General features: G+C 45.4%; 1 protein-coding gene across 1 annotated transcript; it reads right to left on the bottom strand.

Moving 5' to 3' along the window:
- Nucleotides 1-4,865: 4,865 nt before the first annotated feature.
- On the bottom strand, nucleotides 4,866-7,716 carry SIVA1 (SIVA1 apoptosis inducing factor). Its single transcript, XM_058807616.1, has 5 exons — nucleotides 7,573-7,716; nucleotides 6,710-6,935; nucleotides 6,411-6,587; nucleotides 5,614-5,770; nucleotides 4,866-5,106 (listed from the first exon to the last, which is right to left on the bottom strand). Exons 2-5 carry the CDS (start codon nucleotides 6,825-6,827, stop codon nucleotides 5,049-5,051), a joined length of 510 nt encoding a protein of 169 aa, XP_058663599.1. The 5' UTR covers nucleotides 6,828-6,935; nucleotides 7,573-7,716; the 3' UTR covers nucleotides 4,866-5,048.
- Nucleotides 7,717-15,165: the final 7,449 nt, after the last annotated feature.

Genomic DNA, 15,165 nt, shown 5'->3' with positions numbered 1-15,165 from the left:
AAAGTGTAACACATAATAATTTGATTCCAGCTGAGTTTTTTCCCAGAGGAAGAAAACAAAATAACAAAAGCCCAGAATACACACCACCAGCAAATATTAACTGCTACAATTGTAGCAGTTCAAAATGCAATCAGCTGTAAAAGCTATGGTATTTTAATATCTATCAATATAAAATATCTATACAAAAAAGTTATATATGTGTGTGCATGTGTATTAGCCATTAAAATATACAACATTGCGTGATCACTTTCACCCTATTCCAATTTTAAGAAAGTAAAATAAAAAGTAATTTGGAAGAATTTTATTCCAATTTTCTATCCACAAGTATTTGCCTTTAAATTAAACAGCTCCTACTTATTTCTTAAAGAATCATTTACATTTCCTGAGCTTCTTGGCCGCTTTTAGTAGGTTAACCAATTCACCTTACTAAAAACAGTGTTCAAAGCTTTGCTACCTTCCCTTCCCAGTAGTGAAAAGCTCTAAAGAGAGTGGAGGAAAGCAGGTACAGGTGATCTTCCTCAGCCTTACCTGTCCTCACTCAGAAGCCTGCTGGGGGCAGGATGCTCTCTGGGAAGAGCCCTCACATCCCTCTCCTTGTCCAAGCTGCCACAGCCCAGGTTGTGCTGCCAGGCTGGGCTGCTGCAGCAGTTTTGTCCTGAGTGCTGCTCTTGGGTGGGTTGAGGTTTTCCTCTCCCTCCCTGGACAGCCCCACATGCTCCTGCAGCGGTCTGGATCTAAGCTTAGCCTGACAATCCATGGTAAAGCACTGCAAAGAACAGAGGATGGAGCTGGACAGACACAGAACAGGAGGGGCTCTGCCACACTCTGTCAGCACAGAGGGCTTGGTGTCCAGGCAGTCAGGGCTCCTGGAATCCAGCTGGGAGGTAAAGGCAGCACAAAGAGCTTGTAGTTGCAGAATTTGCCATGATGAAACAGTATCACACCTAAGCAAAAGCTACAGAGCAGCAGGAGATGCAAGTTTGTACACATATTCCACAAGTGGGAGCTTAATGACAGCTAAGTTTTGCTGGGATTCAATTTTTTAATCCAGTTGGATCCTGTCAAAACCCAAAGCCATCACACAATGACTGGTAGGGAGCATAGTGAGACAGAAGTATTTATTCCTTGCATGGTGCTGGCATTTGCTGCTGTCTCACCAACCCAGCCAGAGGCCAGTTGACAGTTTACAAAAGAAAAGAGGCCCAGCAAACCTGGGGACAAAGAAAACTGTTTTCATTTCTACTTCTTGGCCGCACCTCTTCAAAGTAAGATTCAGATTTAAGCCCTTTGCACATTGCTGCCACTTCTGATGGCAGCAAACCCAGCACAGAACAAAGCATAAATGCCTTGCCCATACTTGTAAGGAAAAAAGGACATTGTCTCTCACTCTCACCTTCATTATTTGGGTTATGCCCTGCCCTGAGATAAAACACAGCTTCATTTAGTTATCACCTGTTCAGAAAGGAATACCAAAAAAAGCCTATGAACTGAGTACAAGTCAGAGCCCAAATGTGTAGGACACTAAAACAAAAAGAAGGGGAAGAAGCTGAGGTGCTGCTGTATTAAACAAAAGACACATCAATCACAGAATGGAGAGCTAACATTTATTTATTTTTAATTTTCATGTTGTCTGGATCACTGTAGGATGGCTCACCTTTCTCTTGGAGGAAAGCAGATTTCTGGACTGAACTGCAAAATACTGAGAATTCCTTTGTGTACAGGACAAATGCTATTGAAGAGACAGCTCAAGTGTATTTGTTCTTCTCAGTGAGCTTTTTTACAATGTTGTGGGTTTGTTCTAATACAGTCTGGAGATACTGGAGATTACTGCAGTCATTAACCACCTCAGACTGTCCTTAAATATCTGATGTCTACGAAACCACACATTTCTAGAACTGACTCAGTTAGTAGTCTTAAGAGAAATTGTTTTATCCTGATCAGATCAACTGACTTCCTTTTGGACATAAAGGTCTGCTCTTTGAGACACATGTCACCAGTAATGACACACAGGCCTCAGAAGTTTCTCATCCATCTGTAAAATCATTACTGCAGGATATTTTTACCCATCAATATGCTGGCTCCTCAGGGGATCTCCTTCCCTTGGAACAGCAGGCAAACTTTGATTTTTGACACTTTGCACTGAGTGGGAGGGGAAGAACATACAATTACAACAAAAAAGCACAGGATTGAACCCAATTTCCTGCTCAGCTAATAAACCAGACAATTTCTCTGGCTCTCATTTACAGTCCTAGGGGTACCCTATGTGTTGTATTGTAACAGCTCAATGATCAGTGGCAACAGACAAGTCCTTGTGAGGAGGAGCTAATTAGGCAAAGAGAAAAATCTTTGTACTTCTCACCCAAAGATTCTTCCCTTCACACAGGTTGGGGTCTTTTTCTGTAGGCATTATAAAGATTTACAAACAGTCTCCAGTCTTACCTCCCATTGTTTATCTGAGAACTGCAGGACTAGAAAAAGAACTTTCCTGAATAATATTTGAGTCTTTTGGTAAACACAGGCAGTTTTGTCATCTTCTGAAGCCAGAGAAGCAGATGTGGCAACCACTAAACCCCATTTCTCACATGTAAGAAGGACCTCCCCTCTGCAAGAGTTGGCCATGCTGCTCTGTGCTCCTCCTGCCCTTCCCCTCCCAGCCCTCCTGCTTTTCTTCTCCCAGCTCCTCACCCTGCACTGGGTATCCATCCTAATGCACAGCCATCTTTCAAGCAGCTAGAGGATAACAAATAACAACATTAAGCCATGAAATTTATGTCATTGTTTACAGAGGACAGCTTTCTATGAAATACAGCAGTGACTAAATGAGCCAAAAAACCATTTCTATCACTAGTTTGAAACACAAATCACTTGTAAACAACACATCTCATCTCTCCCAGAGCCTAGAAGCAAAACATTATTTTCAGTCTCTCACCCTCAGGAGAGACTAAGAAAAAGCAGACACACACTTAAAGGTTCCGTTTAGAAAAATATACTTTACTGAAAAATGCTTTAGTTCATTGCCTAAAGCTTCAAATAAAACACAGCCAAGTTTTTAAACTCTTTCCTAAAAGTAACATCTAAATGCAGTAAACCACAGGTTCTTCCCATCCATAAAACTGATGGATTTTAAGCCAACATTTTGTGGCTTAAAATGATTGTCACAGGAGCAACACTTTTATCTGCCCTGTGACACCAGCTGGGAACTGCACCAGAGATCTGCCACCACCCTGACTTCATCTATTAGAGCTTTGAAAAGACAGATAATGCTATGGAATTCCTGCACATCCCAGCTAATTCTTCCACTACCAAGTCACCTGAGACTTTTTTGTTTGTTTGTTATGGGAATGAAGATAAGACACATTTCAGAGTTGCTCAAAACAAAGACTGGAGTAAGAACCAGTAAAGTCTCCCATTTTAACTGGCTTCAAAACATGCAGAACAAGAAAACCAACCAGATCCATCAGCATGTCCAGGCTGGCACAGATGGTCAGTCTAAGCTGGCACAGATGGTTGGGAGTGAAGTGACACCCCTCAGGAAACCCTGGAGTGCACAAATGCTTTCAAAGTGTGCCTGCACAGTTACACAAAGTGCTACACAGGCCAGAGAGGATGTCATCCTGCACCTCACTGTGGCTGATACACCCAAAGCCATGACACTGCAGCTATGAAGAGCTGCTCTCCTGCAACAGCCACCCCCACCCTTTGCTAAAACATTTACCATTCTCTTTGGGGAGCTGCAGGATTCTGACAGGCAAACACCCAGAGTGCCTCCAACAGAATGTCAAATAAAGGTGTCCCCACGAGGGAGAAGTCAGGCTCTAAAACTGCACTGCAATGGCCTTTCTATCTCTTCAAACAGAAATGGCTAAAGTGGAGGGAAACAGGTAAAAGCAGGTTACTACACCCAAAACATACTAATTACAGCTGAGAAGACTGGGAAGCATGAGTGGCAGGCTTTGCTTCAGGAGTTCAGGGCAAAGAATTTCAGAAACGGACCATTAGCTGTGCCACAAGGATTTCTTTTCTTGTGTGTGTCAAAACTACTCCTTTTATCCTACAGTCTGAAATCAGCCACTCAAATCAGCATTTTCCTGAGGTAAAGAGCACTTTAGTTTTCTCTAAGGCATGTTGATTTGCCAGATGAAAAGTGGCTTTTTTTATAAAACAGAGCAAAATCAGTTAAAGAAAACTACTTTGAGGGGCTGTCCAGTAGTACTTTACTTCACTCTTACAGCACAAACAATACCAAGCCTCTGCAGTGATTTGAAAAGAAAATGAGGAATGAGCTGGTTTATGGAGAGGTACCCTTGAGTGCTGACCATTTTTCAGCCCACTTCATGAGCTATTTCTGAGTGTGTATTCAGAACAATATGAAGTTTACAGTGTAGGTGATAAACTCATACAGATAAGTTGCTGGAAGGTACTGGAAAATTCTCATTTACTAATGAGAAAAACTTTCCTGCTCCAAGTCTGGTGTGTTACTGTTCCTTCTATCAAAGTTACCACAGAAAGATTAAAACCATTCAAGCTGTCAGTAAACACAAGATGTTCATGATAGCTTAAAAAAAAATTAACCAGAATCAGCAAATTCTCTTATTTGGAAAAACCTTCAGGCCTGGCTGATTTTCCTAGTAAGCTCACAAAGGAAATGTTGTGTGTCCAGAATGGATTCACACTCACCTGGAAGTACAGAAGGAGAAACTGATTTCTATTCTGATCCCACAAAAGTGTGTCCTAACATGACCAACAAGCGAGGAGAATATTCTGAATCCTGTATCACATCAGGAACACCAGGTAAGAGCACAGAGTGGTCCCTTCCAGACAGTCATAGCACAACTAGGGAAAAGGAGAAAGCCGACTCAAAATAATCTGAAAAGCTTTAAAATATAAATGTTTATTTAGCTACAATATTTAAAAGTACAATATAAAGATATAAAACATAGAAATTCCATAACTAATTCACATGCTAAAAGGAGTATTTGATCAGCTGCAAGGAGAAGACTTCATGAAATTCATGGATGTTTTAGCCACAAGGGTTATTTCATCAAGTTTCAGACTTGAAATACTGAACAACCACTGCAGAGAACTTGCTCTCCCACATCACCATAACTAGGGAAAAAAACAAAAAAAAACAGAAGAAACAAAAGTCAGAGTGCCTACTGTTTCTGGAAAATAACAATGGCACACTATTCCATTATCAACTGCAACCACGGGACTCCCACACAGCACACTCAGTATTTCTTTATACCACAGGATTGTTAACAATGAGGGAAAAAAGATTATTCCTTGGAAGTGCATGCATTCAGCACTGGCCAGCATGCTATACTGCTGGTGGGAAAGCAAGAGAAATTTTTGCCTCCTAAAGCATTTAAGCAAGAAGCTGAACTAGACTTGTCCTATGGTTGATTAGAGTGCTTCACACATGCATCTTGGTTTGCACGTTTCAGACAGTTTTACTGCTGCTAAAGCATGGGAAGACTTTAACTCCTTTTTGTGTATGAGCTAGATATCTGCTGCACCCGACTATCAGGCAAATTAAAATTATCAGGTAATATCTGATATTAATACCGACTACCAGGTAATTAAAATAAGCCTCCAAACTCGAGAGGCACTTACTCAGCAGTGGAGCACAAGGAGCAGGTGACCGTGTTACAGCAGCTGCAGAGCCTGCTGCAGCTCTGGCAGACGAGCCGGTCACACTGCGCACACGCCTCCTTCACATCGGCCGCTCTCACACACGACGAGCAGGCTCTGGACGCTCCCAGCGGCGGAACTGCTCGGCAAAGACACGGTAAAGAAGGTAAAGAATGGATGAGCTTTACAGCAAGGCAGAGAAAGCAGCTGGAAGTCTTCGGGGCTGCAGAGCGCGGCGCCGTGCACAGCTACAGGTGGCAGCACTTGGGTAATGCCAAGGGACAGGGAGCGCTGCTTGGAACTTCCTTGGTTCTTTGCTCAGTAGCAAGACTAAGGGATGATAAAACAGAATATACGCACAGCAATTCCGAAATCCGAATAGACTTCCTTTAAGGAAAGTCAGTAAAGAAGAACTACACTGCACAAAACTATTCATCATAGTACAGACCTCCTTGGGAGGGGAAGCCAAGGAACAGCACCGGTCTCTGTAGTGACCAGGGAAGAAATAAAGGGAATGGTCTCAAGTTGCGCCAGGGGAGGTTTAGGTTGGATATTAGGAAAATGTTCTTCACCCAGAGGGTGGTCTGGCACTACAACAGGCTCCTCAGGGAAGTGGCCAGGGCCGCAACCCCGCCACAGTTTAAGAATCATTCCGACAACGCTCTCAGCCTCACAGCGGGAACGTCGGGGATGTCCTGGGCGGGACAGGAGCTGCACCTCGCTGTGTCCCTTCCAGCTGAGGGCATCGCGCGGTTCCGTGACACGGCCCGGGCACTCACCCCTGTCCGCGGGCCGCCGCCGCAGTTTCCCGTCGTGGCCGATGAGGAGCTGCCCGCTCCAGCGGGACCCCTCGCCCGGCGCCTCCCCGGCCGGCCCCGGCTCCGCCGCACGGGCCGCGGCCGCCGCGCCCTCCATGTACGCCTGGGCACCCCTGAAGAGCAGCCGCCGGGTCCTCTCTGCCGGCCGAGAGGAGAGCAGAGTCAGGGGCGGGCTCCTCATGCCCGCGGGCCGCGGCGGGCCGGCACATCCCCCCGGCGGGGCGGCCGGCCCGGCGCTCCCCCGTCCGCGCCCCGCTCACCGAACACCTCCCGCCGGTACTCCTCGCCCCGCACGCCGCGGCTCAGCTCCCGCAGCCCCACGCGGGTCTTCAGCTGCAGCGGGGCCGCGTCCCCGAAGGGGCAGGAGCGCTTCGGCATGGCCGGACCGACCCGCGCCCGCCCCGCCCCGCGCCGCGTCACGGCCGCGCCACCGCCTCCCTCACATCCCGGCCGGGGCACTCGGGAACCGCGGCCGCTCCCTTCTTTCTGCAGGAAAGCGAAAGTTTCGTCCGCAGCGCAAAATTTCCCTTCCCGCTGCGTCCCGAGCGCCCGGCGGGGTTGGCAGAGGCGCCGGCCCGGCCCCGCCGCCCCGCCCGCTGCCACCGCCCCTCAGGCGTCACCTCCGTGCGCCCGGAGCGGCGGCGCGGAGCCGGCGGGTCAAAGCGAAACCGATTTTGGGACTCGCGTTTGTCAATAAACTCAGAATCATGGATATGCTGGGTTGGGAAGGAACCACGAGAACTGAGTCCAACTCTTGTCCCTGCACAGCACACCCCAGGACGCGCACCATGTGCCTGAGAGCATTGTCCAAACACTGCTGGAACTCTGTCAGCCGTGGGGCTGTGACCGCTGCCCTGCGGAGCCTGTTCTAGTGCCCGACCACCCTCTGGGTGGAGAACCTTTTCCTAAACCTCCCCTGACACAGCTTGGCCCATTCTCTCACGTCCTGTCGCTGGTGGCCAGAGAGAAGAGATCAATGTCTGCCCCTCCTCTGCCCCTCATGAGGAAGTTGTAATTGCAGGGAGGTTTCCCCTCAGTCTCCTCCAGGTTGAACAGACCAAGTGCCCTCAGCTACTCCTCATACAGCTTCCCCACCAGACCCTTCACCTTCCTCGTGGCCCACCTTTGGAAGTGCTCTTATAGCTTTAATCCTTCTTTATTTTGTGGCACCCAAAACTGCCCCCAGCACTCGAGGTGAGGGCAGCCCCAGAGCAGAGCAGGACAATCCCCTCCCTTACTGGCGATGCTGCTTCTGATGCCCCAGGACAGGATTGTCCCTCCTGGCTGCCATTCACGGCTGACTCACACCCAAATTCCCATCAAGCAGGACCCCCAGGTCCCTTTCTTAGCTCCCCAGTCTGTCTCTACATTCAGAGCTGCCCTGTTCCAGGTGCAGAAATCAGCACTTTTCAGTTTCAAACTTCATACAGTTGGTGATTGCCCAGCCCTCTAATTTGTTGAGATCTGTCTGCAAGACCTCCGCCTTCCAGGGAATCAACAGCTCTTCCCAATTTTATCTGTAAACCTACTTCATATCCTTTCCAGTCCTGCATCCAACTCATGAACCCTCTTTTCCTTTCTTAGCAGGCCCCCACACCACACTGGGCTCACAGAGTTCTTTGTGCAGCCTAAAACCCCTGCCCAGGCCTGGGCTGTCTGAATGCTGTGGAACCAACAAAAATGTGCACAAGCTTGAGAATTTCCTTTTTGAAAGACCACCAAGGAGGGGGGAGAATCCCTGTCTGGCCAAGGGGCTCTGCTGGGCTCCTTGGCACCAGCCAACATCAGGAGTGGGTTCACCACTTATGGGCACAATGAGTTTTTGGGCACTGACACCCAGTTTCAGATAAATCTGGAGTTCCCCAAGACCTTCTGCTGTGAAAGGGAATTACTGCAATTAATTTGCTATTTACAGGTGGGCTCTATAGCACCCCAGGTGTGGTTACATGGGTTAAAAGTATCAGATGCTGTTTCAAGTGGCAGCCAGTCTGGGTACTATGTATATTTTGAAAATACATTGTTTTCCTCAGGGCAAACAAGTTTAAAACTGATGGAGTTTAGGTGCTGTGTTTGTGTCGCTTGAAGGTGATCTGTCAAGACAGTTTTATTTCTTCCAGACACTTTCCTTTCTTCCAGAGGTCTCTGAATTCAAAACTTCCCCTGTATGTACTGTGGACAGAATCACAACCAAGTATAGGAGCGATTTTTCCATGAATGAACTTACAGTCTGCTAAGGACTTGTTCCTGGTTTCTTTGTTTTGTTCTGGTCAAAACCAAGTTATGACTTGTGTTTTTTCCTGAAAAAAACCAAAGAAACAAACAAAAACTCCAAACACCAAAAACCAAATAATAACAACCTCTTCAAATAGCAGTGACAGAATGAGTATTTTTAAAAAAGGCTTTCATTCAGAAACTCATAGAAACTTCAATGTACATTTTCAATACTGGCACAAGATTTAGAATGACATAGATTAGTGTACTGAAAATGGGCCACAGTACCTAATGGACTAACTCTTGTCTGGTTTCATTGCTTGAGTTCTTCCAAAATTGCTGAAACCCCAAGACCAGTGAGCGCAGTACCTGACTATGGCTGGAGGATCACAGGCTATCCTGAGTTGGAAGGGACACACAGGGATCATCAAGCTCTGCATCCTGGCCCTGTCCAGGACAGCCTTAAAAATCACACCAGTGCCTGAGAGCATTGTCCAAACACCAAAATGATGAGAGCGAGTTGCTGAACTGCTGATAGTTTGCAGGTACAAGCACTCTGGTTTCATACAGATTAATATGATTTTTAAATTATTTTCTGTAGAGCTGATGAGCCCAGACTTCTGGTCTGTGGAGCCAAAGCCATGGTTGTAATTCATAGCAATTCCCAAAAATCCCTTCTGAGCTCTGAAATCTTACTCCTGCCGCTCTTTCTTTATCTGCAAGGATTTATACTTTGGCTTTTTCTGCACATACCTGCAAATGCATGCTTAAGGATGTTCAGCAGACTTTTCCAACTGCGCACTGAAAACTCATGGCCTTTTCTTTCTGGCTAAAGAAACTATTTTGTAAATATTCACTCTGATGTCCCTAAAGTTCTCTGAGGAATATTGGTTAATCAGAATGTAATCGCAGTGTGAAAGAGCCCTGCCAGGATAGAGGACAATGGAACACACATGTTTCACTCACATGGCATGGGATAAACAAGGAATGAAACTCAGCTGTCTGAGAACTGGATGAAATACAAAGAAAGAACTAAAAGCACTGTTCCACTTGAGGGGAAGGAGTGCTCTGAAACACTGATCTCAAATATGAAGTAGATTTGAAACGGAGCAGCTCATGGTGCAGCAGTGCTGCTGGTGCTGTCATTGAAGAGTAAATTTAAGGGCACTTTTGCAGAATCACAGGATATTCTGAGTTGGAAGGGAATCACAAAGATTATCAAGTCCAGCTTTTGCTGAGGGCTGATTACATTTGACACATTGCCACCACTACCCCATTGCAGGAATCTTCGGTTGCAGCTCTGAGTCAGCCTTGGGTGGTGACATTTCTTAATTGCTTTGTGAGACTCACCTTCACCAACATCTGCTACTGACCAGCTCTCTCCTCTTTTCAGGCTATGAGGGCAAAATGATTCTGTCTGCTCTGTGCCAGCAGGCCTGAGCACGCTGCAGGGAGGGAATTGCTTCACCTGCCTGTCTTCTGAATTGTTACCCAGCAGAATGGTGCTGAGTGTTTTATTAGTTCCAGAGCAGTGGGCCTTGAGGAAGATCCACTGGTGATTTAGAAGTAGATAAATAGTGATCCAGGCCTTAAAATACTTTACCTATTCCTTCAGTTTTACTTATACCAAAGCCCTCTTCTCAATGTGCTTGTAGTAAAATTTTCCAATTTTTTATATTCCTTCATTACTAGGCTATTTAGAAAGATATCAAAGCACATCACATACAGGTGGCACTCTGCCTCCTCCTTTAAATAGGGACTATCCTTAGGGAGTTGAATTGGTATCAAATGAGTCTTTTTTGGCCAACTCACTGGTTCTTCTTTAATGTTTTCATGCTAAAATGGTTAAGAAATAATCTGGAAATTCTTTCAAGTGGGAATTATATTGTAGTAGCTGATATAGTTGGCCATGTGGCAGCACGCAGTCTGTGTTATGTGGGGTGGGCTATCAGGGTGGGCACACATCCCCTGGTGGCCTAGGGCAAAGCACCACACCCCATGTGCTCAGTGTCACTGCACTGTCCTTTCTCTGCTCTGCTGTATGGATCTGAAGATAAAAGAATCCTCCTTGCATAAAACTGCTTTTACTGGAAGGTCTAGGGGCTGTTTCCTTTCTTCTGTGTCCTTTTCCTAGCACATCAGCCTTAACAGACATGTTTACAGCTGGGATCAGAGGGCTACACCTGGTTCAGACATTATCTGTTCACAAGAGCATGTTGTTTCATGAGGACTTGCTAGCACAGAGTTCATGCCCTCATCTTGACGAGCTCTTGATGAGGTTCATGCATCCAAAACATATTTGACAAGCCAGTGATATGCAGATTAAGGGCTGGCTCTTGAGAAATGCTGCTGTTTAGGGAAGGCTCTGCCATCTTGTCACCCCAGCCAGTGCTTGCTCTTAAATTAGCACAGCATGGTTGAGTTTCAGAGCGTGTTTCGTTCCTGCTCAGCAGATCAGAGCACCCAAGGGTCCCACTCACTAGAGGGCACCCTCAAAACTATAAATTATTTTTGCTGTTACAAAGATGTTATTGTTCTGCTGACAGGGGTTTACAAAAGGGCTGCTTTTCCCAGTTTTTTTCGTGTTGTGGTTGTTGTTGTTCCTCCCATAACGTGCTTTCATTTCTGTTGCACTGTTTTCTTTCAGTTTGCTTCTTTCCAGGTTATTTTAATCTGTCATGAAAAACAGAATATGAACTCTGACAGTGAGAACTGCTATCACTGACCTAACATAGTGCCAAGGGTTCTGTTTTCTTTCTCTGCAGGCAACAATGTTTTTGATTTAATGCCAGGTGATTGTCCTAGGAATTCTTTAAATCTTTGTCCAAGTAGTGCTGTCCATTATTGAGTGTGGATTTACGTGGGAGAGGCTCTGAGAGGTACCTCTGTCCTTTCACTATCCCTGCACAGTACAAATATCCTCTCCCACACATGGCTTGGGAAGGGATGGGCAAAACCTTCCTCCCTCCACATTGCAGCTGCATCCAGTCCTGCTGTTATTATTTTGTTGTGGAAGTGAACCCTTGTTTGAGACAGCTTTATGTTGTTCCTGGTTTGCTCTCCTCTCTCCATTCCCCAGAGCAGCCGTTCAGCTGGAATAACTCAGGGTGCATCTGCTCAGCTCAAAGGGGCAGTGTCAGTGCAGGCTGGCCAAGAACCCAGCCCTGCACTCACCATGTCTAACAAACCATGCCCAGCAGCAGCCCACAAAGTGTGTTTATTTTAAATGTGTGTGGCTGTGTTGTCAGCCCTGCACAGAGAAGATCTCTGTGCACAGAACAGAAGCTGCACAGAGTCAAGGCAATTCCCTGAACGTTGCCAGGATAACATGCCACAGCTACAGGGACCATCACAACACTAATGTGGAAATTTCCTGAGCACAGCCTTTGCAGATGAAGTCCATTTATGCAGGGAAGTCTTGAAGGCACTCATTCTGTGTGCTCTCTGCTGAGCAGTTTGCATGAGTGGTGTGGTATAAGCTATAAAAGTAATGCTCAATCCTAGGCCTACCATCCAGGGTGCCAATTAATAGAACGAGACTTTTTGTGCTGCTGGCATGTTTCCTCTGCATGGAAATCATCAGTGCATTTTGCACAGGGCTCAGACTTTTATCAGTACCAGCTTTAGTATTTTAATTACATAGTGTGGGGAAAATCAATGTCTAATAGGCAAAATGCCTTATCCTATTTGTAATGCCTTAACTAGCTAACTTATTTTTTTTTCACTTGACTTCTTTTCCATGTATATTAGAATCTATTATAAGTTATTCTGTGTATTTATGCTCAGTAGCTTCTTATCATGTATTTACATTAATGTTTTTTGATTTTTTCTGCATGAGGATATCAGAGAAGATATTGCAACACAATCCTATCCTTCTTTTTTTCTTTCCTATCTGCAAGATTTAGAAGATCCCCAGATTGTCGGTGAAGGTGTTCAGTATTGCCTCTGTTTCTTATACTGATCCATTATTGCTACCTAAGCCATAGGAAGGGTTACTTAAATGTACAAATGCATCACCAGTGTAACTGGTTCAAATATCAAACTGTGCTACTGGCATTGAATAACTGATGGAATAATGAAGAAGAGTAGCCTGACATTCCTCCTAGCTCTTCACAATTCACAGCCCCCACCCAGGAATGGATTGTTTTTCAGGCCAGGTCCAGCACCCAGCACATAAGCTTCCTGCCACTTTATTCCATCTTCAGTTATTCTGGCAAAGAAGAGAGATGTTGCTTATTGGAGCTGTTGCCTATTCCAGTACCCAATATACACAAGTAGAGATCACTGATCACAGAGTCACTGGAGGCACATTATTTTTTCTGCAGAACATACAGTACTAAAAATCAGTGGACCAAAAACTCAGGGAATGGGTTTGATGTCTTAGTCCCCTTTTCCAATAATCTCCTTTGGAAGCTATAGATAGAAACTTAATGCTGTTTCAGAATGACAAGGCAAGCCTTTTGTGAACTTACTCAGTAAATGTCTTCAAGCTATATTTTATCTCAGACAGACATGACTGAGGCCCTGTTGGTACAGCTACAAACTGCATTCCTGAATTCTGAAAGAGCCCAGCTTCCAATGAAAGCATGAAAGACAGATAAGAGTCATTGCCAAGGTCACCACAAGGGCATAGCCTCAATGGCTGCTAGAAATGAAGCAGCAGAAAATTGGAGTACAAAATCTGAACTGTTTTCAGTGCTATGGAGTGGTAACTGAGCAGCAGATCTGTGCCTGTGGTACTGACATACATGTGACTGTGCACTGGGAGCAAAACAAGTCATCTATAGCAAGACAGAGTCTTGAAACTAGAATATCAAATTGTCTTGGCAATTCTCCCTTTCTTCTTCACCCATTTGTTTAGGATGCAAAACATGCCATTACAAGGCATGCAGTACAGTGGACATGTAGCAGGAATCTGTGGTACTACTCATCAACATGAGTAATGGGAAACACCTTCCCTGCCTCTCCTGGCCTACTCCTGGCCAGTATAGCCCACCAGACCATCTGCTTTATTCAAGATGCAAATGCACTGCTGGCTCATGCTCATCCTGACATCTCATTTAAACCTCAGGTTGCCCTTGGCAGAGCTGCTCCTTAAGCAGGTGCTTCCCAGCCTGTACTGAGACGTGAGGAACCTTGGGCCTCTTCCTGAGCTCCAGGAGCTTTCCATGGTCCAGCCCCCAAGCTTATCAATTTTTCAGCCATTCTGGAATTCAGAGCTCAAAGGGCAAGTTTCCATTCATGGTGGAGGGCTGCACTATTTTAATAATCTCAATGAAAACACAACTTTAATTACCATAGGTTTGACACAGTGAGTTTCCTCTTCAGAAACAAAGAACACCATGAAAAACCTCTTTATGATCATGACTGGTAATACACTGTATTTCCACACTCGTCATTTTGTCAGACTCACCAAAAGCTGACTCCAGCACCATTTGCTTGGGAACTTTTCCATTTACAGGCCAGGAGGCCAGGCTGACAAACCTCAGTAGCAAACACCATTTCCTCATATTTCAAGAATTAGGCCAAGTTAGCAGGAAAAGTTTTGTCTTCTGTAGCAAAAAATGTACACTGCCACCTCTGCTGGAAGGGCATGTATAGCTGACTGTCCTTAAGACAGTCTTTTGTATATTCTGCAGCCCTTAAGAAAACTTGTCTCCAGCGACTCAGCCCAGGGTATTTTAAGGATTTCAGCAGCCACCTAAACTGTCTGAAGGGCTCTGCCACTCCTCAGGCACTGTAAAGGTATCACCTGAAACCCAACACTGCTGTCTGGGACTCTATTTACAGCCCTGCAATGTAAACTCTGGTATCTACACTCAGCTCCTGAAAGGCAGTGCCTGTCACAGGAAAGGTGCATTATCCTGAGACTGTGGAAATATTAAAATACATAAGTGTTTGGGGTTTTTCTCCTGACAAAGACATTTTCTTGCCAAACACATTTATTTAGACAGTGTTCAAATTTGTACTGCTTTCATCTACTGAAAAATGCAGCTGTTGGACAAAATTTTTTACATTAATGGAAAATATAAAGTGTATGTGCTTCTCTCCTGTTTTGTTTTTCTTACCATCTCACAGAGCTGATGGGCAAATATTTAATGAACAGTGTCTGCTCCAGAAATCTACAGATATATTATCTTAGAACAACTAATTTCCTGTATGTACATAAGAGATTAAATGGCAAAATCTTGCAATCATTCTGTAAAACATGCTCATTATCAAAGCTCATTTGTGTTGGACCAGTGCTTTGAGAACAAAAGGATCCAGTTCCCTACCTCCCTGAAGCAGCCTGTACAATCCCACTTTCCCCATGCCATGGATCCATGTAGCACCGTGTCAGCTGAGCAAGCTCCATGCTTCAGGCATCCCCTTTGTCACTGGCAATCTGGATCTGATAAAGAGACAAAGCAAGCACCGACACACTCATTAGTGACCGACAAACCACCAGGCTGCAGCCCTGATGGACTGCCACAAACAGGCACTTGTAGAAATGAGATGGCCGCAG

This window comes from Ammospiza caudacuta, chromosome 6 (genome assembly GCF_027887145.1).
Source record: "Ammospiza caudacuta isolate bAmmCau1 chromosome 6, bAmmCau1.pri, whole genome shotgun sequence".
NCBI lineage: Eukaryota > Metazoa > Chordata > Aves > Passeriformes > Passerellidae > Ammospiza > Ammospiza caudacuta.
Note: the sequence above shows the minus strand (reverse complement) of the source record. Positions and strands in the feature narration are given on the sequence as shown.

Excerpts from the sequence above, each read along its gene's own strand:
- SIVA1 (XM_058807616.1), bottom strand. The coding sequence starts at position 6,827 with ATGCCGAAGCGCTCCTGCCCCTTCGGGGACGCGGCCCCGCTGCAGCTG. Across the intron at positions 6,588-6,709 it reads GTACCGGCGGGAGGTGTTCG|AGAGGACCCGGCGGCTGCTC; the intron begins GTGAGCGGGGCG and ends CTCGGCCGGCAG. Across the intron at positions 5,771-6,410 it reads GCGGCGGCCCGCGGACAGGG|TTCCGCCGCTGGGAGCGTCC; the intron begins GTGAGTGCCCGG and ends TTTGCCGAGCAG.